Source organism: Acanthaster planci, linkage group LG06 (genome assembly GCF_054643075.1).
Source record: "Acanthaster planci isolate LZ-2023a linkage group LG06, COTS_SCS, whole genome shotgun sequence".
Lineage (NCBI taxonomy): Eukaryota > Metazoa > Echinodermata > Asteroidea > Valvatida > Acanthasteridae > Acanthaster > Acanthaster planci.
In genome coordinates, this window is record NC_141782.1 from 5,914,616 (window position 1) to 5,936,813 (window position 22,198).

General features: G+C 40.1%; 3 protein-coding genes across 10 annotated transcripts in view; 2 read left to right on the forward strand and 1 right to left on the reverse strand.

The window, feature by feature from the left end:
* LOC110987750 (uncharacterized) overlaps positions 1 to 22,198 on the reverse strand; it is a 523,067-nt gene that overhangs the window by 276,313 nt on the left and 224,556 nt on the right. For all 8 annotated transcript variants that reach the window (XR_015425693.1, XM_087138265.1, XM_087138261.1 and 5 more), the window contains one exon: positions 11,360 to 11,506. Coding sequence is in view for 7 of the 8 variants with exons in the window: in XM_087138265.1 (XP_086994391.1) it covers positions 11,360 to 11,506 (147 nt within the window). In the remaining variant the exon portion in view is untranslated. The remainder of the gene's footprint in view (positions 1 to 11,359; positions 11,507 to 22,198) is intronic.
* On the forward strand, positions 2,539 to 4,762 carry LOC147798768 (uncharacterized). Its single transcript, XM_087138269.1, has 3 exons — positions 2,539 to 2,926; positions 3,903 to 4,037; positions 4,273 to 4,762. The coding sequence occupies exons 1-3, from the start codon at positions 2,591 to 2,593 to the stop codon at positions 4,369 to 4,371; spliced, it is 570 nt and encodes a 189-aa protein (XP_086994395.1). The 5' UTR covers positions 2,539 to 2,590; the 3' UTR covers positions 4,372 to 4,762.
* Positions 4,810 to 6,711, forward strand: LOC147798769 (uncharacterized). Its single transcript, XM_087137776.1, has 4 exons — positions 4,810 to 5,740; positions 5,813 to 6,032; positions 6,167 to 6,424; positions 6,635 to 6,711. Exons 1-4 carry the CDS (start codon positions 5,492 to 5,494, stop codon positions 6,709 to 6,711), a joined length of 804 nt encoding a protein of 267 aa, XP_086993902.1. The 5' UTR covers positions 4,810 to 5,491.

Consider the following 22,198-nt stretch of genomic DNA (forward strand, 5'->3'; position numbering starts at 1 on the left):
TTCTCTGTCCACCTCGGTTTCCTGCCAGGAAAATTTCCAAGAATTCTTGAATCCTTCATCTACATTCAGATCCCCTTCCCTACCTACTACCTTGTATGACATATTTGATGGACGTCGACAACATCAGACCACCACTAGAACGAAACGAAATGCAATGGCAGATGGACTCAAGTTGTACACAGTGCATACAGCGACATCACATGTACCATGCATACACGCAGCCAACGTACAGTACGTACAGTAGATGTACATACAAAAAACGATCATATCGCTGGCCTGGGTCCCTATGTTTTAACAATGATACCCCCTCCATTCAATGTACTATTACCTATTTATCTCGTGCATTTCCAGGGGGAGTAACAACACAAAAGAGCATGCTATACACCTAAACTTGTGCAAGTCTTTCACTTAGCTTCGCACCAAATATTGTAGTCTTTGCATTACACATTGAAAGCAATGACAATATGGAAATCCGGAAAGTCTCACGGAAATTCCGGGTAGTCTTACAGAAATTCCGGAAATCCAGAAAAATCCAGACAAATCACACCCCTGATTAATACTACAGTAATTACCGTGCAAAGTAATTGCCACTCAAAATCCAATGTACGCATTGTTTTGCCATCCATGCAATCCAATTTCCACTTAAATGAAAACGTAATATTGTATATGTGCATTATTTTTCACCCCATTCCAGACAGGTTCTCAGTCCTTCCAAAGTGGTTCCTATGTGCCAGAGCAATTCTGGTCCCTAAAGTCAGTTGTCTTTGAGACATTTTTTCCTGAAATTTAATAAAAGTACGGTATAATTTGATTTGATACCTTTATTGTCTCTACGGAAATTTGTCTTACACTAGATTTTAAACACAAAAGAAAATACAATATTTCCCCACAACAAGAACAAGATTACTGGTAATTTTGGTGCCTAGATACTTGTATTCTGAAACCTGCTCGACTGCACTTCCATGAATGGTCACCAGTGAATGTTCATTTCCTTTATTTTTCCTAAAGTCCATAATCATTTCTTTTGTTTTTATGACATTCAATTACAAAAAATGAGTGTCGCACCAATCTACGAACTTATCAAAGACTGAAAAGTAACGTTCTGCATTTGTCTCCTGCAAAAGATAACCTGAGACCACTGTGTCATCACCATATTTAATAATTAAACATTGGTCGTCTGTGCTAACACATTCACTAGTGTATAATGAAAACAGGACGGGTGACAGAACGCACCCCAGTAGGACATCAATGCTAATTATAGAGAAGTTATTACAAACTTTCACCCTTTGTGGCCTATGTAAGAGAAAATCATGGATCACCATCAGTATTTGTGGGTGTACATTTATGTCCACCAATTTCTGAATCAGTAAATGCGGAACTAGTGTGTTGAATGCACTAAAGAAATCTAGAGGACCATGCATTGATTTGGCATCAAGGCAGTGAGTTCGGGTTTGTAGTTCCAATATAAAGCATTGCAATTGTGGAATATGCTGTGATTTCAAGTGAAAGCATGTACTGCAAATGCATATGTGGGGAGACAACTGACACCACTTGTGGCGGACCCAGTAGACCGGCCTGATCGGAGATGGACTTGACCTGGCTTAACGTTTCCTTTCTTTTTTTGGGGGGGGGGCTTTTCTACAGTGAGGAAAAGCCTTTGTTTTTTTGAGAATACCTTCTCCTTGGTATTCTATCCCACATCCCGTAGACTTTGTACATGTTTTTATTATTGGTATTTTGGACATTAAACAAAGTCATATGACAGTGAAACTTTGCACAATCAAAGAATGTATAGCAAAGGTCTTTCAGAACAATGATGTCATGCTGACGTGATCACATGATTTATTATTAAAGATTGAACACTTATTTTAACCTATTGACTTTGTACACATTTGTTTTCAAGAGGAACTTTTGGTTGCTTAACAATCTCGCATCTTCATCAAAATAACACTAAGGAAAGACTTTTGAGCATAAATAGTCCAACAAAAATAATGTCATGATGATGTCATCAGGTGTCAAATTACAAGGTTTTTTAAAGAACTAAAATTTGATCATTTTAGTTCTTTAAAAAAACACGTAAAATCAATTGTGAGTTCCCACAAATTATTTTTGGAGGAAAGTGATAGAGTAAATTTAGGTCTACACTTCATATCCTGTATCTAAAATCACATAACCGTTGCTTACAGTCAGAAGTGCCTTACTATTTGAAATTGGTAAAAGATGTGGGTTCAATGGCGTTAGTCTCAGGTCATATAGTAATCTTTAAAGGTTATCAGATATAGAAAGGAATCCGATGTCTAATCGATCAGAGAAGGTATGATCTTGCATATGGCAGTTTGTTTTTTTTAATAAAGTAATCATATTATTTAGAAAACAGCAAGATTCCCGACAAAAAACTGGCCCTCTACTTTTCAATCCGAAAATCGCAATAGCATACCACGTGACCCCATGACGCCATCGGCAGAACACAATCGCCAGTGTGCGATCGCGTACGTACCGTGACCTTCCACCGTCCATGCGTTGTTTCTTAGATTGTCGTATCTTTTTGCCCGCCGTCCAAAATACTTGTTTAGCTATTTTTTCTGCCAATATGCCGGCGCGATGTGTCGTTGGTGGTTGCAGCAACACCACCAGTGAAGATATAAGTCTGCACAAGTTCCCAAAAGATGAGAAACTTGCGAGAATTTGGACGACGAAAGTCCAACTCACAAGGGCAAAGTGGTCAGGGCCATCCGCAAGAAGTTTGATATGTAGCGCTCACTTTGACGAGAGGGATTTCGAGACTGCGCTCCACTGGAAATTTGACATGAAGAGAGCAAGAAAGCTGAAGGCAAATGCCATACCCACCAAGAATAAGCCAAGAAACCCCTCTAAAGAAGTTGAGAAATGGAGGAGGGAAACTTCAGAGAAACGTGAAAAGAGACGGGTGAGTTGACGATCTGTCCGGAATTTGGGCACGTTGCCACGTGTGCTCATGTACATGTACGTAGGTACGTAGCCTAGCCTACATGTACCTCATGTATATGCGTTACATTTACAGTACAGGTACATGTATTTGTATGCAAACATTATTCCTCCATGGTGGACATGGTGGAACCTTAAAATCGCCGCCAACAAGTTTTAAATAAGCGTGCATTAATTCAATGATTCGTTATCCTGCATTGGTAGCTGTAATATAGGCTTGCTTTCAAAAGATATTTGGCACCTACCCTGGGACCAACATGACCAAGCTTGGCAAAATTATGACGTTAGTAACAATACAGGCCTGTAATAAGCATAAGAATTATGGCTAGGCTAAAATGTTTTACTCAAATAAAATGTAACCATAGTTACCAAACACATGCCATGTGAGGATAATCCACTGTTACTGTTCACTTATTCATAATCAGATCCTGTTCATGTTCCATGATGACTTATTTATTTCTTTTGCCCTGATTTTGGTACTGTGGTGCTGTTTTGGCTTCTATGCCTGGCTGAACCTTATCGCCATATACTCAATCATTCATCTTGACCTCAATTATAGAATACAGGGCCACTCCAACAGTCTTATGTTGTATGTACGTGGCTTGGGCATGTTGGATGTTTTTCCAAAGGGACAGTGAAGTCTGCGTATCAATTGGCCTGCATTCCTTACTTGGACTAGCTTTTTAATGTCCCCCCCCCAAAAAAAATTGTTTTAAGTGATTTTTTACAAAATTATTTACAAAAATTGAGGAAGTTTGTCAATTTCATTTCAATTACAGGAATTTGATATTTCAATTTTTCCTTCAGGTTTCCCCTGTGGTTTTGCTGGGGGGGGGTATTGGGTGAGTTGGTTTGCTTTTTTGCTGGGATTTTGATACTGTTCATTGCACTCCTAATAAATAGTTTTATGTCCCAATTGCTTTTTCTTTCTCCCCAAGATGCTTGATGAGCTGCTGGCATCAAGCTCAACCGATGACAATTCTTCCTGCGACAACTCCACTTTGCCAGATTCCCCTTCCGAACCCATGGAGACAGAGGAATGCATTCCATCTGATGCAGAATGTTCTGATGCGGTAAGAGAGAAACTTCATCAGTTGACTTCATGACTATGAAAGCATGACTCATCCTTTGCAAGGAGACATTATACTACAATTAATATTCTGGTCATGGCACTTGAAAACACTGGAATGATTAGATTTCAAAATTCAGTACTCTAACTACTTTACATGTTCATTGGTGTTTTACCAGTGCAAGGAATGGAATAAAGCATTTATAATTTACAAATACAAGTTTTCTTTTGTTTTTCAGAACAAGCACAACTTGGGCACATCAACACACATGGTGCCAATGAGGTCAACATGCCAAATGAAGACTGTGGGCACACTGACAAAGTGGCTACGCGTGTGAAACGTAAGAATAAATTATTGAAACAATGAAAGAAAAATCAGGGGTAAACATTTTGCTTGGTTAAGTATTAGTGCCATGTGTCCCAAGGTTGATGAAAATTCCTGATTTAAACATAAACTTGAAAGTAAGTCAACAGTTACTGCTTTTATTCTTTTTTCTTTCTAATGATATAATGCCATATGCCAATATTTTACTTCATATAGCTGTGCAAGCGACAGAGCACAAGAGGCCAAGGCATGTTGGCTAAGGAACCCATGACTTCCACTAGTGTCATGTGCAAGCTGTTAGATGATGGCCCTGATTAGGAGAATAGCAGCTCTGACGAGAAGGAAAATAGCCAATCACAACCAGAGTCTCCTGGTTATACCCCAGAATCATCTGGATCATCAGATTACCCCTCCACCCTCCACAAGAAAACTAAAAGACCCATCAAACAATAAATTGTATTCCTCATTATTAATGTACGTCATCTGTGTTGAGTAAGAATTTTCCGGTGAAGAAAGTAATAACTACACTTGCCTGTGTATATTTAATAGGAAGGAATTCATCATTTCAGGGCCTCATTTCTTACTATGACTTGAAAGGGAACCAAAGTTTAACATTTAAGGGGACATGCATTATGGTAGAAACACTTTTCGATTGTTCAGAAATACTTTTTACTGCATGACCCAATAACTTCAGGACATTTGGGTGGCATCCATACAGGGAATTACTTCCATTCACAATTCTTTGTTTTTTTTCTTCAAAATTTCTTTTGAATGTTTTATGCAGGAAAAGAGGGATGAGCCCACGCACAGTGGTAGACTACACTGAAATTGGCAGCATGGATGCCCATACTGAACGAAAGTACATTGTGTGTGCGTCTAGGCTGTTTCTGCTACTGAAGAGGTGCTTTGGTTGTGGATTGTATGATGTCATCATCAGGCAGAGGGAGATTGGCTCCATGCTGTAAGTAACCCAGGAGTGCCGAAGTTGCAGTCTGGGGCAGCAGATCTGGGAGAGCCAGCCATGGTTCCAGAACATCCCATCTGGCAACCTCCTTTTGTCTGCTGCCACACTTTTTGCAAGTGGTAGCTTTGCTACCACTGTGCAAATCCTTAGTAATTTGAATGTGGCGTGCATGTCGGAGAGGACTTTCTACAATCACCAGGTCAGCTTTCTGCAGCCGGTCATTGAGAGGAAGTGGAAGCACCACCAGCAAGCCCTCATCAAGCAACTCCTTGATGCCGGCCAGCCTTTAAAACTTGGAGGAGATGGTCGAGCAGACAGCCCTGGCCATTCTGCGAAGTTCGGCAGTTATACTGTTATTGAGCTGAACATCATCAACAAGATTGTTGATATTCAGCTGGTTCACGTTAGTAGGATTCTGGTGAGTTTGTTATTGTGATATTTCAGAGGTGGACACACCAAGTTTACTTTTATATCTGTCATTACCTTGAAGAGATATGCCCTTGTGCTCCATGTGTTTGTGCAGAGTAATGAGGTGAAAAATTCCAACCACATGGAACTGGAGGGTTTCAAGAGGACGGCTAAGAAGATGAGGAAGAGTGGGCTGACCATCAGGAAACTGGTGACGGATCGGCATTGCCAACTATCCAAATATGTCAGGGAGGAGATGCCAGCAATCCTTCACACATATGATGTATGGCATGTAGCTAAAGGTACACAAATTTTTGTTCGTTTTGAATTGGTCCTAAAAAACTTCGACTGTGCACTTTACATTTCTCTTAATGTCTCTCTTTTTGGAACAATAAACAGTAGATTGTCATTTTAAATATGTTATGGTATTTTGCAGCGGTGAAAAAGAAGATGCACAGCCTTGCCAAAAAGAAGGAGTGTGAGGAAGTCAGCAAATGGAAGAAGAGTGTGAGCAATCATGTTTACTGGGTGGCAGCCTCAACCACAGATGAGGAGGAGGAACTACATGTCACAAAATGGATGTCTCGCACCAACCACATTCAGGACGTGCACCATGGCCATTCAGACATCTTCCCCAACTGTTTGCAGGAAAGACTCAAAGATGGAGAACGGAAGAAAAAATGGCTGCAATCTGGTAATGCAGTTCAGTTCTGTGTCGCTTTTCAAAATGACAAATTTTTAATCAATCATATCTTTCTTGCACAGGAAATTGACAGAGCAGAATGATTTTTTTTAGCCGAACGATTTTTGTGCCAGGTGGTATTCTTGACATCTAGTTACAGATATGCCCAAGGTTTTCTAATGATATAGAATCAAAACTTGAATTTTATTTTAAAAAATACAGGTACAGAGGCATGTGTTAAGGTGTGTGCCGTTATTGAGAAGACAAGCCTGGTCAAGGATATTCGCAAGATGTCATGATTTTAATGTAGAAATTTTGAATATTTGATTTTTCCCTCTCTTATTAGGTTTTGTACATGTTTTTAGAATTCATGTGATGTGATTCTGACTTCATCCAGTGACATGTCATGTGACATTAAAGGGGCACTCTTTAAAGTGCTATATCTCGTAAAGTTTATGTCCAATTAGGTTGAAACTTTGTGTATAGCTCGAAGGGGAAGGGTTTTAGGCCCAGATTGACCTCATGATTCTCATGTCATCGGGTGACAAGTCACGTGACATTAAGGGGGTACTCTTGCAAGCATTATATCTTGTAAAGCACACATCCCATTGGGTTGAAAAGTAGAAAGGGAAGGGTTCCAGATGGAAATTGATTTCTTCTGTTGGTGGTATCATTATATGAGAAGTCATGTGACATGCATCAATATGACATGGATTTAAAACATTCCACAATGTGTTTTCTGTATCATCTATGTGCACTGATAAATGAAACCAGGGCCAAAGCAGCTGCGTTTGTCTACAAACATCCTCGTTTAAAACTACAATTCTTGTAACTGGTATCACATCCACTTGTAATGACGTCTTCAGTCTAAGAAGTCGAATATGTCATCTTTAAGTAAATATTATAAGTTTCAAGTAATTCTGGGAAACTCCACAAAGTACAAGGCAAACCCTAAACTGTCAGAATGACATAACATGACAAGTAATGTTAGATTATCGTCTGAGGTGAACATCTGCATCGGTTGAAATTGATAGTAAATTACCAAGTAACTCTTTCAGGGTATGTGACGTTCAGAATAGTAAATTGTTAATTTTTACTCTCTTATAGTTTCTTGATGCCAGGTTTATTCATCACAATTGCAAATACTTATTTTGTTGGTGAAACAGTCCCAAGACAGCTCTGTGTTTGTACTTCTTTACAAACACTTCTATCTAGTTCAGTTTTCTTCAGGGGCACTACCGGTACTTCAAAATACACTGATTTGACCTGGTAAATGTATTGAGTATTGGGTCCACCACAAGCAGGAGATGACATTTGCATTGAATGGAGTCGTCCGCCAGCAATTCCACCACCAGTCGTGTCCAGTCTTGTTCAATTCTTAAACAAGCCCCTTGGGAATTTATTGTATGTTGACTTTTTTTGACTCTCTGAACTAAAACAGTATTTATGAATGGAAATAAATATGTGCTTGGTTGGTCTAAAACTAACGTCTATAGCTGGCTCAGGAGAATGAATGCTGATAATGCTCTCACCTGTGGCACAGGCATTAGCATCCGTTCTCCCAGCCAGGTTTAAGCACGTTTCAGACCGGCCAAGCACATATTAATTCCCTTATTAATAGTATTTCAGCCAGGCCTGCAGCCTTGTAAACAGAGCCAAGATCGTGTCGCGTTATGTAACTTTATTTTGTTCACGAACCTGGCTCAGGGCACTGCTGACCTCTTTTCAATAGGGGCCAGATTAGCATGCAGCTGTGCTGTGTGGCTCATCGCTGCAGTGGTGGAGCGCTTCTGTCCCCGCTGCTAATCCGCTCTCTCTCAATGCCCCAAACCCTGGTATAGGGTTTCAAAAGAAGGCTGGATTATCACCACTTTTGAGAGTGAAAAATGTCGGTAATGCCCAGCAGCCTGGTCTTTTGTTCGGAGTACGGTCTTTTGTTACTGGGCCCTGTTTCCTTTGTCTGAGTTTGGAGACCCCGGCCACGCATATAAACCATACGTCTCTGATTCCGTAGTCCCAGGCAGGAAGTGGTTAATGATTGTTTGGAGGTTTGCTCCATATGAAGTCAAGCAGATTGTTTGAAAAATACCTATATAACACATAATTTTAAGAAAAACTTGCACAAAACCTATGCAGGAAAACTGCACCTGTAAAGTCATTTCATGTAATTTGCTTTTATATTGACCGACCGAACGACCGACCAACCAACCAATCAACCAACCAACCAACCGACCAACCAATCAAATATTATTTGATATTTGGACTCTCGGGTATATGTGTAATTGAATGAAGATGAAAACAAAAATGATATCTCTGTCATTCTTGTAGTAATCCTCAGCCAAAGTTCATGACTACTCTCATTAAGATTGGTAATATTGCAACTTTAATTTCATGTCACGTGACTTCTGATGACCTCACCGTGATGATTTTATTTTGATAGCCCCATGGGTTGATGGACTATATATGCTCCCAATACAAAGTTGCTCAGATGTATGCGTGCACCAGTCTTTGACTTGAGAAAACATGCACAAAACCTACCGAGAAAAACTGCACCTTCAAAGTCATGTCAAAGGATTTGCTTGACCTTGAAAAGCATTTATGAAATATTATTTGATATTTGGACTCTTGGGTATATTTGTAATCGAACGGAGACAAAAAAAAAAACAATTTGTCTTTTGTTCTTATAGTAATTCCTGGCTGAAGTTGAGAGCCTGTCTCCTAATGATCGATAATATTGCGAAGTAGAAAGACGTGCACAAAACCTATGGAGAAAATTGCAACTTTAGTCTCGTGTCATGTGATCCCCTGATGATGTCACTGGGACGATTGTATTTTAACAGCTACATGGGTTCATGGACTACATTTGCTCCCAATACAAAGTCACTCAGATGTATGAATGGCACCGGTCTCTGACTTAGGAAAACATGTACAAACCTATGGAGAAAAATTATATATTCAAAATTCAATGATATTATATGAGATTCCAAATATCAAATAATATTTGATTGGTTGGTTGGTTGGTCGTTCGGTCAATATAAAAGCAAATCACATGAAATGACTTTACAGGTGCAGTTTTCCTGCATAGGTTTTGTGCAAGTTTTTCTTAAAATTATGTGTTATTTAGGTATTTTTCAAACAATCTGCTTGACTTCATATGGAGCAAACCTCCAAACAATCATTAACCACTTCCTGCCGGGGACTACGGAATCAGAGACGTATGGTTTATATGGCTGGCTGGGGTCTCCAAACTCAGACAAAGGAAACAGGGCCCAGTAACAAAAGACCGTACTCCAAACAAAAGACCAGGCTGCTGGGCATTACCGACATTTTTCACTCTCAAAAGTGGTGATAATCCAGCCTTGTTTTGAAACCGTAAACCAGGGTTTGGGCATTGAGAGCAAGCAGATTACCACCGGGGACAAAAGCGCTCCACCAGCACAGTGATGAGCCACACAGCACCGCTGCACGCTAATCTGGCCCCTATTGAAAAGAGGTCAGCAGTGCACTAAGCTCGGTTCGTGAACAAAAGACAGTTATACAACACTGCACAATCTGGGCTCTGTTTACAAGGCTGCTGGCCTGACTGAAATACTGAGGCGTCAATGAAGGTCACCTGTCAACTAAGAGTAGTGCCTAAAGATTACTTGGTGTGGCTATAAACGACCGTTAAATGAAATGATGAATTTTTGAAGGATTTTGAAAACGTAAAAAAATGATAGTCATGCCGGCCCAGCATCATCAACATTGAAAATTGCCCCGGCATGAAGTGGTTAAACTTATTTATAATACTTTTATTTTACCACATTTTTACTATTGTTCTCAAATAAGATCTGGCTTTTTCCAAAAGCACACTGACAAACTTGTCAAGTTACAGAGGTACACTGCTAGAACAATTTCAATAAAGGAATTCACACATCAGGAAGTGCAATAATGGATGAATTATGATGGCTTGCCTTTAATACAGAAATAGTTTCTTTATCTAAAGGCAGTCTTCTACCGAAGCGGAATTATCGCTAAACTTTTCAATATTCACAGCCACGGAATGAGACAGTCAACATCTGATTTATTGAAGATTCCAAAATTTAAATCAGATTGTTTTAAGTACCGCCCATTTGTACAAGGTTTGTCAATGGGGAACACTTTCAATCTCATCAGATTTTCTCCCTCTCTAGGTATTTTAAAGAAATTTACGATTGATTACTGTTTACTTGATTTCAATTCAACCTTAGTAAGGTTTGTACTGTTTAATATTTTCAAATAGTTTTTATACATTATATATTAATATGTATTTTGACAGTGTCTTCTTGTGTATTTATCTGTATTTTTCCTTTTTACTGTTTTGTGATTTTAAGTGTTTGTCGATGTGAATGTCTTTTTAATTTATTATCTTTGTATTTTTGTACATATATGTCTTTGTCCCAGAGCCCTGTGGAAGACCACTTATTGTAAACAGCCTACACAAGTTAAACAACAAAAATAAATAAATGACAAAAATAAATATGACATCTTTTGGATACCTCTTCTAACCAAGAATGCCTTTTAACAGTAATTTGAGAAGTTGAGTTTCAGACAACTGCAATGCTCCCCTCTACAATGTAATGCACACCAATGCTTGTTAAACATATATACAGAATTCTTTTTATCAAATGGATGGATATAACGATGGCTTTTTCCATTGCACCTTATAGCCAATCCAGTTGCTTGTCACAGACAAAACATCTTTCAATATCAAATTAGTTACGCTGAAGCTGGGTTTTATTAGATACGTCCAGTTGGGTTTTATTCCAGTCCAGTTTTGGAAAGGTAAAGCATGCTCTATGAACAGTGAAGTTCCAAAATGTAATAAATTTTTAGACACGGTATGAATTTTCACATTTAGAATATGGTTTGAACTTGATACAACCAAACTCAAGTATTCTCAAACTGTAACATTTGTCAGTTACTTACCTCCTGAAAGTGTCTCATGGCTTGATAAAAACTTTCGCTAGTGGGTTTACTCTCAGCTGATGCTGCCAAGGAATTTTTGTGCAACGTTTCATCTGTCACAAAGATTGCCACTGAATCTCTTCTGTCTCCACAGGCAAAACGGATAGCCTGAATAAAATTGAAATAACAGTTGCCTTAAAGATACAATGAAGAGTCATCTTGGTGCTTGATAGAAAAGATCCAACTAACATCCACTTTTATGAGAAGGACCATACCAGCTTGTTTTTTAACTGCAAAACAAATCCTTTGAAATTGTTGACCAGTGATGGGAAAAATTATCAAGAAAGATTATTGATTGCAGCAAACCAGATGGTAGGTCAAGAAACAAAATGTATTTGAATGCATAAGTATAATAGATCACACATTTTCCATACATCAGGCATGAATTAAGATATCAATATTTACATGCTTTCTCCAAGTCAACCTAATGGATGGAGGCGGGAAGGATTCTTCCTGTCTGTCTCATACCGTAACAGCGCTATCAAACTTTTTTATTGAAATGGGGTATGCCCATAACCAAAACAAGCTAACACATTTTCTGTGAGGTTCCAGAGACTGTGTAGTGGGAATCAACTCGATGTTGCATGAAATGCTGCACATACACTCTGATGCACCGAGTACCCACAGACGAGGCTGCATTCAACAGCAAAATACTATGGAAAATCCCCCTCCCCTAATGTGAGGGAGGGGTCTACTAGTGAATACCTACCTGTAGAGTCATTCATATGAATAAAACTGCTAATAATTTATATAATAACATCTTTGCTTCCTCTTTTCGCCGAATGTTGTACCCTGGGGCATCATGACCGGGGGGGTGGACACTCCCCCAATAATTAATTCCAGTCGGCAAATAGAACTTTGGTGGGCAATGAATCCAAAATTAGCACATGAATGATATACATTGGCTGTCAGCATTTCTCTTGCAGCATGAAATGTAGTGTACCATGGATAACTTTGTGAATTTTACATGACACAAGGTTGGCGAACAGGTTACAAGTTGGCAAGTTGACTGTGGCACACCACCCATGAATAATGCCTTTGCTACACCAAATGGGATTTGTTGAGCACATTGAATATTGCCTTGACTACGCTGGATTGAAGAGTCTACTCGGTTGAATGACAGGTCCTTGGGACAGGGTTTCCACCAGAGTGTTGTCTTTCCAGCGATACGTTCAGCTCGGAGGTAGTTCAAGTGTTGGATCGTCCAGTGGAGTAGGCGTCAGGTTAGGAGGCACACATTGGATGAGCATGGGCCACCCAGCTGATTGATGTATGCAACAGCCGCCATTTTGGGACCAGCACTCTTTTGCTCTGTATAGATGGTTGAAAGTGGAGGAGTGCCTTGAAGATTGCCTGGAGTTCCAGCAAGTTGATGAGAGAACCCTGTAGATTAGGGCCCGACGTTAACTACGGTTGGTGCATGGTCTCAGGGACTAGTGTGGATGGGTCATCTTGACAAGAGAAGCACCCTGGTTGTCCATGTGGTCGGGGAGGATGAAAGCAGATCTGGGGTTGAGTGTGTAGATGCCGCAGCAGATGGAAAGTGTTTTAGAAATGGAATGGAGGGCTTCCATAATGGAGGAAAATTAATCCACATGGTTCTTCTTAAGGAAGGAGTGGTCTGAGTGAGAGGATCGGTACTTCAGCTTGCATTTCTGCCTGTACGAAATATCAGACCTGGACGGATGTGGACTTGCCAGAACTGTCCAATTTGCTGGAGAGGTGTCTGCAGTGAGGCCTTGCTGTCAAGAATGATCACTGGAAGCCCCGGCAGAGTCATTGTCCCTCAGGGCATGGGTACCAGGCTGAGTGTGCTTTGTGATTGGAGTAGGGGACTGAAATTTGACGGCGAAGTAGTCAAAAGGGCTCGGTAAGATAGGCCAGAGGATGGGTTGCAGTAGGTGTGGGCCTGTTGGGTGCTGGAGATGCTATGGTGGGGGGCCTGTCAGACGGCACTGTGTCTGGCGTGGATATTTTGGCAGGGAGAAGAGGGTCCCTTTCTGCAGCTTTCTAGGCTGTGTCAACAGAGTGGTCAGCCATGGTAAGCACGCCAGAATTGCCTTGGGTGGCCTACCCAGAGATTGTGAAGCCACCCTGACTTGTGGGCAGTCACAACGGGGAGCTTAAGGGATGCTGTCTGGTCAACTGTGCTTGGTGGCAACTGCTTGGTTTTGTTTCTCGGAGCAGAATACTGGCTCGATGCACTCCACTGGACTGTGATGAAAGCATGAATGGGTCTGTAAGTGAGAATAAGCCTACCTGATGATAAGTCCCCACTCCCTGCAAGTGTGGTAGGAGGGATCTCAGGACAACAGCGCTTACAAAGTGAGCACCACAGCCCAGACTGGAGCGTGTGTATAATCTACTAGGCTCTCATATCTACTATTATTTAATGATTGCTAGCGATCCCTTGCTTGCACGATGATGTGGACCGGCCTCGATGTTGAGACCATACTGCTGATGACATGAACACAACTCGAAGGAGGTACATGTAGATATCCAAAGTCTCGTAATACATCTCACTGTGAACACTGTAATCACAAGAATTGAGACAATAGAAAAGAACAAAACATAAAAAAGGACAAAAATGTGCAATATGACCTGAAAACGAATATTCTCACAGAGAAACAGGAACTACAAAAAACGTATGGTTTATTACTAAATGGAAGTTGATTGAGCGTTGCTACAGAGCATGTATAGGGAACAAAATAACACTTGACAATGGGAGAAAAGAACCAACATGTCCATTTGTAATGGCGCTAAGAAAAAGAAGACTATGGCGGTTGCCTTGGTAGTCAACTGCCATAGGCGGTGCACTACTGCTGATCAAGATTTTAGTCAATGGCTTAATGGCCCTATGAAAATATGCATTTTTATGGTAATCTGGCTAGGTTGAATACCACAGACTACATAGTTCAAAGACACATTGTGACTAGGGTGTGGAATCAAAAATACATTGACCGTTCGCACGCATGCCAATGCCGTGAATGCATTCTTAAATTTGAGCTACCTCTGGCTGCACGCGTGAGAATGGCCCTCCCGTTCCCTTGCATTCCTCTACAACAAAAGGTCTGTCACGGTCTGTGCACACAGCAAGTTGTCTGTGGCACGCATGGTGGCAAAAAACATATGTCAAGAAGTCTCCAAAACAGGAAAATCATCCACGGTATGGAAAAAAATTCTAGGCAAACAGTGAACGGCAGGGAAAATTAAACATTGGCCAATTTTCTGGATAAGGCATTTCTTTTTAATTCTCTAAAATTGAGCACTGTTCATTTACCACTACATTCCACAAAAAATGCCTTGCTTCTTATCAACTAAAAGATATACACGGTATACAGTTTTGGGACGGGGTATTTGCTATTGAGTAGAATTATCAGTTGAGCCTTTGAGGTTTCTGCACCACCTGAACCATTATTTTCATTCAAGGTATGCAGCCTCCCTACTGAACTTAAAGAAAAAACTTAGCGCTTACGGTGTCAGCATTCTTCAGATTAGAATTAGGGACAGGAGTTTGAGCTCTGCCAATCGTATTATTTTCATTCCAGGTTGTATCCCACCCTATTAGACCGCATTTTCATCTTAAAGAATTTACTCCACCCATTTCAGCATATTTCAATGTAACCTGGGCAAAAACATTTCCAGCCTGGACAAGTGCTGCAAGTAGGTGCCAAGGTTCGGTTCAGAGATTTAATGCCGAACTCCGATTCGGTTTGGGTTTGGACATATGTGCACACAATACGTACATGTACAATGCACATTGAGACATCTAAAGAGCTCGCTACGAATGTGCCATATATAGTACTTCCGTGTATAAAATACGTAAATCCGATGGACATGTGTGGTCTTTAGCTGATAGATACAAGGCCTTGCTGCCTATTTAGGCAGAACCGCAAAGCAAGGTTGGCCACTTTTGTCTGAGCAGTTTAGTCCGACGGTTTAGACAAGTGTTCTTCTCAACTAATTTTCAAAGCAGTTCTCAGTGTTGCATTTTTTTGGCTATTTTTTGGTCTTAAATTCTACCCTGCGTGGATTATCATGCCAAAGTCCAAGAAATGAGCCGGCTGTGGCCAGACAATGGTAGCAGGCAAACCGCATGGACAACCTTATTCCGACCATTGAAGTAGCCGTGACACCGCTACCAATGCGTCCACCAAAACAGAACCTTCGACTTCGTCCGAGCTGGAATCGTCTGCGATGCCGGCTGTACCGATTGTTGGGGAAATTCAAACTTCTTTGGGGCTTGGTAAGTCCAGTGGTCCCTTCCATGTAAATATATCCTCTTCACCAATCCCAATTAATCCCATTTCGGGCAATCCACTCAGTTTAACCCAAGCTTCAATGCCCATGACTTCGGTTTCTTTGACTTTTAATCCCGCTCCTTCCATCACCTCACGACTACACTACTTTGACTAGCATTTGTGAGGATCTCGGGATGGGGATATCCAGGCAAATTCAGGAAAAAGTTTGGAACGGGGAGTTTGTTGAGTTTGGGTCCCTTTTACGACCAGTCCGTACCGCGTATACAAGTGACTGCATGTTCATGATCAGCTCGCCCGAGTCTTAGGTGTGGCAAATTTGACCTCATACTCCGGCGGTTTGCATTACGTCCATAGAGCAGTGGACATCAATATTCCATATATTTGTAGTTTTTGCCTCATTTTATCTGATGCGGCATCCAGATCGTGCGCGACAGTTGCGTAAGTATGCCAACACCATTCGCTCTGCAGCATTTCGTCGGCCAGGTTTTGGTTGGCGCAATTATGATATCCAGTTTTACCTGCGGCAAGCACTCATGCCAGCGCGTTCTTGGGCAAGCATCGATGCCAAGCTGTGGATCACGCTGGTAGGTGCCCCTGTTGCCGCACCATACAATTTTTGAGCCTTTGCTAAAAGGCCAACCCAACGGTGTACCCTTGTCACAGGTCGTGACCGAACCAACACCTGCATCTGTTTTGACTTCAACCGCGGGCATTGCTTTCAACTCGCTACCAACATCGGTAAAAGTAACTAGTAAGCTCCCCTTTCTCAGCACATACAGTTAAGAATGGAAGTGCCACATTTATGTTTGACGGTCGCAGCGACTGGAAACCATGCATCTTGTGCCAAAAAACCTTTCATGGATCGCAGCAACCGGAAAGGTAGTCTGAACCGAATTGACAAGTTCGAAGACAGATATGTGATTATAATTTGCGGTTGCAAAAAAGCAAGTAAGTTTTCCCAGAGTCACTACACCGGAAAACAATTACGGATGCAAGAATTTTTGGACAATAAACTGCTCTGGCCATACGTGAACCAAATATATTTTGTCTATGCCTGAATTCTTTGCTGTCTTGTCGCATAGAGTAATAAAAGCAAACTTGATGCGCAGTGAAGAAAGTAAAGGGCCTATGCATGCTTTACAGAAAAAAAAAAATTTCATACACCGCAAAGAAAAAAAAACCAGTAACACCGATATACCACAATAATTTGCAATTTTATCTAGGGAGCATAGGAATTCTGTTTTAACTAATTTTAAAAACAACAATAACATCAGGGCTTACACTAAGAAAGGAAATTGTTAAAGAGTTGTATGTGCATTTAAACATATGTGACAATCAGCATGAGGCAATTACACAACTTTTAAATTTATAGTCATGCAGAGGTGTGTTTGCTTTTAGGGTAAAAATCGTGCAATGTATTGAGTTATGACAGCACATTACAAGGGGGTTGATATAAACCTTGCAATATGGTTATATATCACACTGTTTGTTGTCATGGAATGACTAATCAGAACTGTGAATGCAAGTTTGCCTGACAATAAGTACATTTACAGTACGTGTACACGCACATGTGCCGAGCGCTGGCCAGCGTGGCATAGCTCGTTTTCCATTGTTTGCATTTTTATCAAGGTTCTTGCGTGCATTCTGTGAGTTATCAATGCCATGCCATATTAAAGCCAAAGATCTGAACATAGCAGTTTGGTTTGATTCAAAAGTGCTATGTTTGATGATTTTTGGGTAGGTTTGGCAGTTAAGCTGCAGCACAATAGCCCTGACTGGCCGCACTATTTTTTATGATTTTTAATCCAGCACCTGCAAAAAAGAAATAATATTCCCGCCTTTGCACATTTTAGAAACAATCCAACGTCGTTGTGCATCAAAGACTTACTTTCGTGGGATGGTTTTCGTCCAGAAATATCCGGAAGCAGTGAGCAGTTTGGGACGATAATTCGGATGCCGAATGCAAACGGTCGGTTGTCCGCCTAACATTAAATTTTTTACCCAAAATGCAGCTGTGCGCCTCTATCATCAATGGGAAAATCACGGAGAGTAATGGTCGGTGATACTTTAATACAATACACTGGTCAAGTTCTTCAAGAGAAAAAGTAAATTTCCCAAACAAGTATTCATGTAAGATCCCTCTTCAAGGCAATAATTCACAGGCCATTCATTACAGTTCAGACCAAGACAAAAATAAACTTAGCATGGGAATAAAATCAGGAGCATATTCCAAATAAATTCTCTGAGGAACTTTCATCTGATCAAAGATTGACAATCGACCGACCGTCATGTATTACAAATGTAAATTTTCAAGCAGACGTTTTGATTGTGTCTTCTGATTGACTTGGCATTTCTTTATCAAAATTGTAGACGTGTGCCTTTGTTTTTGGCCAAAAATATTAATTTTTCCCACCTTGGCATTTCTCTATACAAACCTGGACCATGAATTTTTTATATTTTTTTCCCTCCACCACCGCACATTTTATTCTGAGCAGTCAACCTGCCCACAAATTTATTCTTGATTCCTTGGCATTTAGTTTTTATCCAAACCTAGACCACGCGTGGTTTTAATTTTCCACCGCAAATTATTTTTCCTGAGCACCAAACTCATTAAAAATAATAATTCTGCCCCCCTAAGCATTTCTTTTTAATAAAACCCAGACTATGCAAAGTTTTATTTTTCCCGCTCACCGCTATTTTTTTTTTAACCAAGCATACAACACTTCAAAAAATTAATCTTGCCCACCTTATCATTTCTTTTCTATCCAAACCCAAACCACATGTGGTTTTTATTTTTCCCCACCTCATCACTTAATTATTGTTTTCTTTTTTTTACTCGGGCACATCCAACCCAACAAAATGTCAGTGTTGTCGTTGAGTACTTTCCGAGTATCAACGTTCTCCGCAAAATACTGAACTGGGTCAGAGGGAATAAAGCCAGAGTGCTCAGGCATTTGATGGTAAATGTGCAAAGGTAAGATTACAAAATAAATGTTAGACTTCAGACACTCCCAGTTGTGTAAAATTTAAGTTTTAAGGAGAAAAATACCCGGAAAGTACTCGGAGTACTTTCCAGGTACTTTTGTCCTAAAAAGTTAATTTTAATCAAACAGTGATGGTCTGAAGTCATTATGTTGCTTTGTAATCTTACCTTTATGCATGTACCATCAAATACCGATGTACTTCAGCTTTGTTCCCTCCTAACTAGTTAAATATTTGGTAGAGAGCTTAGTTCTCAAAAGTACTCGACTACATCACTGCAAAATGTTAGTACTGCCCACCTGAGCATTTCTTTGTATCCAAACCTAGACCCCAAGTGGTTTTTATTTTTCCTCCCTGCACCACCACATTTTTTTTATTTGGAGCACGCAACCTGTACAAAATATTGATTCTTCCCACCTCAGCATTTCTCTATCCAAACCTAGACTACTTCCTTGGCTTTTAAGTTTCCCCTGCACCACTTGTAAAATTATTTTCATCCCAAGCTTCACACAACACTACAGATATTGTTCCCATATCAAGAAAAATTCCTTCGACAAACTTGGACCACTTGTCGGCTTTTAGCTTTTCCTAACCCCACCGCAAAATCATTTTTCAATTCCAAGCATCAGGAGCACTACAATCATTTTGTTCCCTCCAAATTCTAAATTTCTGTATTCAAACACGGAAAAAAAGGGGCTTTGTCTCCGCCCCATCGCAAACCAAACCTGCCAAAAATGTTCTTTGTCATTTAAGTATTCTATCTTCAAACCTGCACCACATGTGGACTTTTATTTTTCCCCTACCTGGTACATATAAATCGTTCTTTTTTTAATTCCGAGCTCCAAATGCAACACAAATGCACTTATTTTGTTCCTGTCCATCTCTCAGCATTTATTCTTTACTCAAACCTGGGCCACCTGTGGTTTCTAAGCCTTTCCGCGTAACTTTTATTCCAAGAGTATGACCTGCCAAAAGTATCGTTTCCCATTGCAGCATTTTTTGTGGCCAGACCTAGACAACACGAGTTTTCCCTTTTTCCTCTGTCCCACCGAATAGTCGTTATTCTTACACCAAAAATATTGCTCTTCCCCATCTCAGCATTTCATCTTCATCTGAACCCAGACCATGTCTGGGCTTCTATTTTTCCCGGACCGACCAAATAATCATAATTTTTATTTCAAGCTTCAAACCAGTAAAAAAATAGTTCCTTACCATCTCCGTATTTCATTCTTTAAAAGATTCTTGTGTTCGTCTTCTGTTAAAGAAAGTTGGCTTAAACATGGAAGTGCTCAAGAACTAAAGGCAAGTTGCAACCTTATCAGTTTTGGGAAAGACAATCAAAAGAACTGTGTATTTAGGATAGTCTGCTCTGATACGACACAATGACCTCTAAGGCCCCAAGTCAAAATAGAAACGGTTCACCAAGAGGGAAATGATTGCCCTTAAGCCCCTTTCAAACCATTGCCCAATTCAACTGCAAGTGGGAAATGATTGCAAAAGAGTAAGGGAGTTGGCTATGCAACAACCTCTTTGATGTATACCACCATTTCCCCCACCTTGGTACAAAAGCCTTGACTCCTAGCTTACCATGAATGTTTGTTGTGTAAATTGGGCCAGTTCTTCCACAGGCCTAGCACAACTTAGTTAGAAGGGTGAAGAAATTGATCTCTTAACAAAAGACTAACTCCATTAGAGTCTGCCGGCCTTTCTGCATCACTAAGTCTCTTGTCATTGAATTAAGATCTGGAGCTTTCTTTCCCAAAGTCTAGCACTGTCAGGCAGTGATTTCCACTTTATCGAGTTGCCAAAGATTGGAATAGACAATAGACAAAATGGAGAACATTATAGATGCAACAATCATGGGACTTCAAAATCAATCTAAAAAGTAAAATAAGAAAAGTCAACTAATGTCGGTATTTAAGGGCAATGTAGGAGACTGAAGGAAAAATATATCCTTATCCATGTAAATGGTTGTACAAACCCATCCCCAAACCCCCCAAAAATTGTTGACATATCAAGGGGCTGGGGTCCCAGCTGTTCATAAACAGCTCTAATGACTCAACCACCAGCCACAATGGAGTGTAATCCTTAAAGCTCTCTATTGTTACAAAACATTACCCAGGAGTGGTGTTCATGGAATCACAAGCAATTTAGCGAGTGACTCCCTATCTTTGCCCGCTTTACTCTGAAGTGGGTAAGGACTTACCGTTTATCATTTCCCACTTCATGAACCATTTCTATTTTGACTTAGTGCCTTAGTTATGTTTCAATCTGCTTACAGGCCAAAATCACAGTACTAGGACTTCCCTGTTCCATGTTCAAAATGATCTTTTGCATGCAAAAAGATCACTGCTCTGATCCCCCTAGATTTTAAGCTTTCAACACCATGGACCATGCCATATTGTTGGCTACAGTACTCCATGATATTGTTGGTCAAAGGGACTAGTTCATCAATGGTGCCAGTTTTATCTTGAGAGCAGGCAGCAGCATGTTTTTCGTTACTATTTCTTTCATTAGAATAGGTGGATCTCAAATCATTCCAGCAGGCTAAGCCTGTAATCTAGGTGAAATTTGTTACTCGTCACTGTCACATCTCTAATTTTGTTTGTTCAGCCTCACTTCATTTTGGCATCATCAGCAAAGTCAAGAAATATCTCAACTGCAACTCAGCTGAACAAATTATACATTCTTCTATTACTATTCAGAATACTGCTGCATGTATTGTCACCTTAACTAGGAAATCCACTCAAATCATCCTGATTTTGAAAAATGTGCATCGGCTGCCAGTTTCTTAAAGAACAATCTAAAATTGATCAGGATTGTCTGATTTAAATCACCAATTTAAATCGTGATTTAAATCAAATACATTTTTTGGAAAAAATCACTGATTTAAATCAACGTATTTAATTTTGGGGGTAAAAAGGCACAATGTTTCAAATTTTTGAATTTGTTTTACTGATTGGAAATGCTTGCAGGTTTTGAACATTTTAAACAGAAAATCCCCCCTCTGTGAGCCTTCCAGTTCCTAGCATTAAAGAAGTATGAATGCACATCTGTTACACAAAATCTGGGTTGGTAAGATGTTATGTTCAATTCTGTGCACTTGTTTCGATTTAAATCAGCTTTTTTGGATTCAGTAGGTGTATTTGATACAAAAGATTTATAGGTATAATCTTGATTTAATTTTACTTCATTTAAATTGCCCACTTCAGAGTTTAACCATAGAGAAAGGACACAGAAAGAGTTAGAACTCTGGCGCTTCAAAGTGCTCGATGAGCATTGCCGCCTGGTCAGACAAACAATCGTAAACATTCTAAATGTACCTGATTACTGCCTGCAGCTTAACCGTACAAGCGGGACAGTAATATCATAGCAATATTTTATGTGTAATTAACTACGACTTATCACAGTGACCAGGAAATAGAGAGAAAAAAATCTCTAACATTAGATCTACTTTTGCCATCATGAATAAACTTTTTACTTTGCTACACTGTTCCATCCGTTTTTTATAAGTCTTCGTATGAATTTGGCTAAGACTGGCAAACATGTTGGCCAT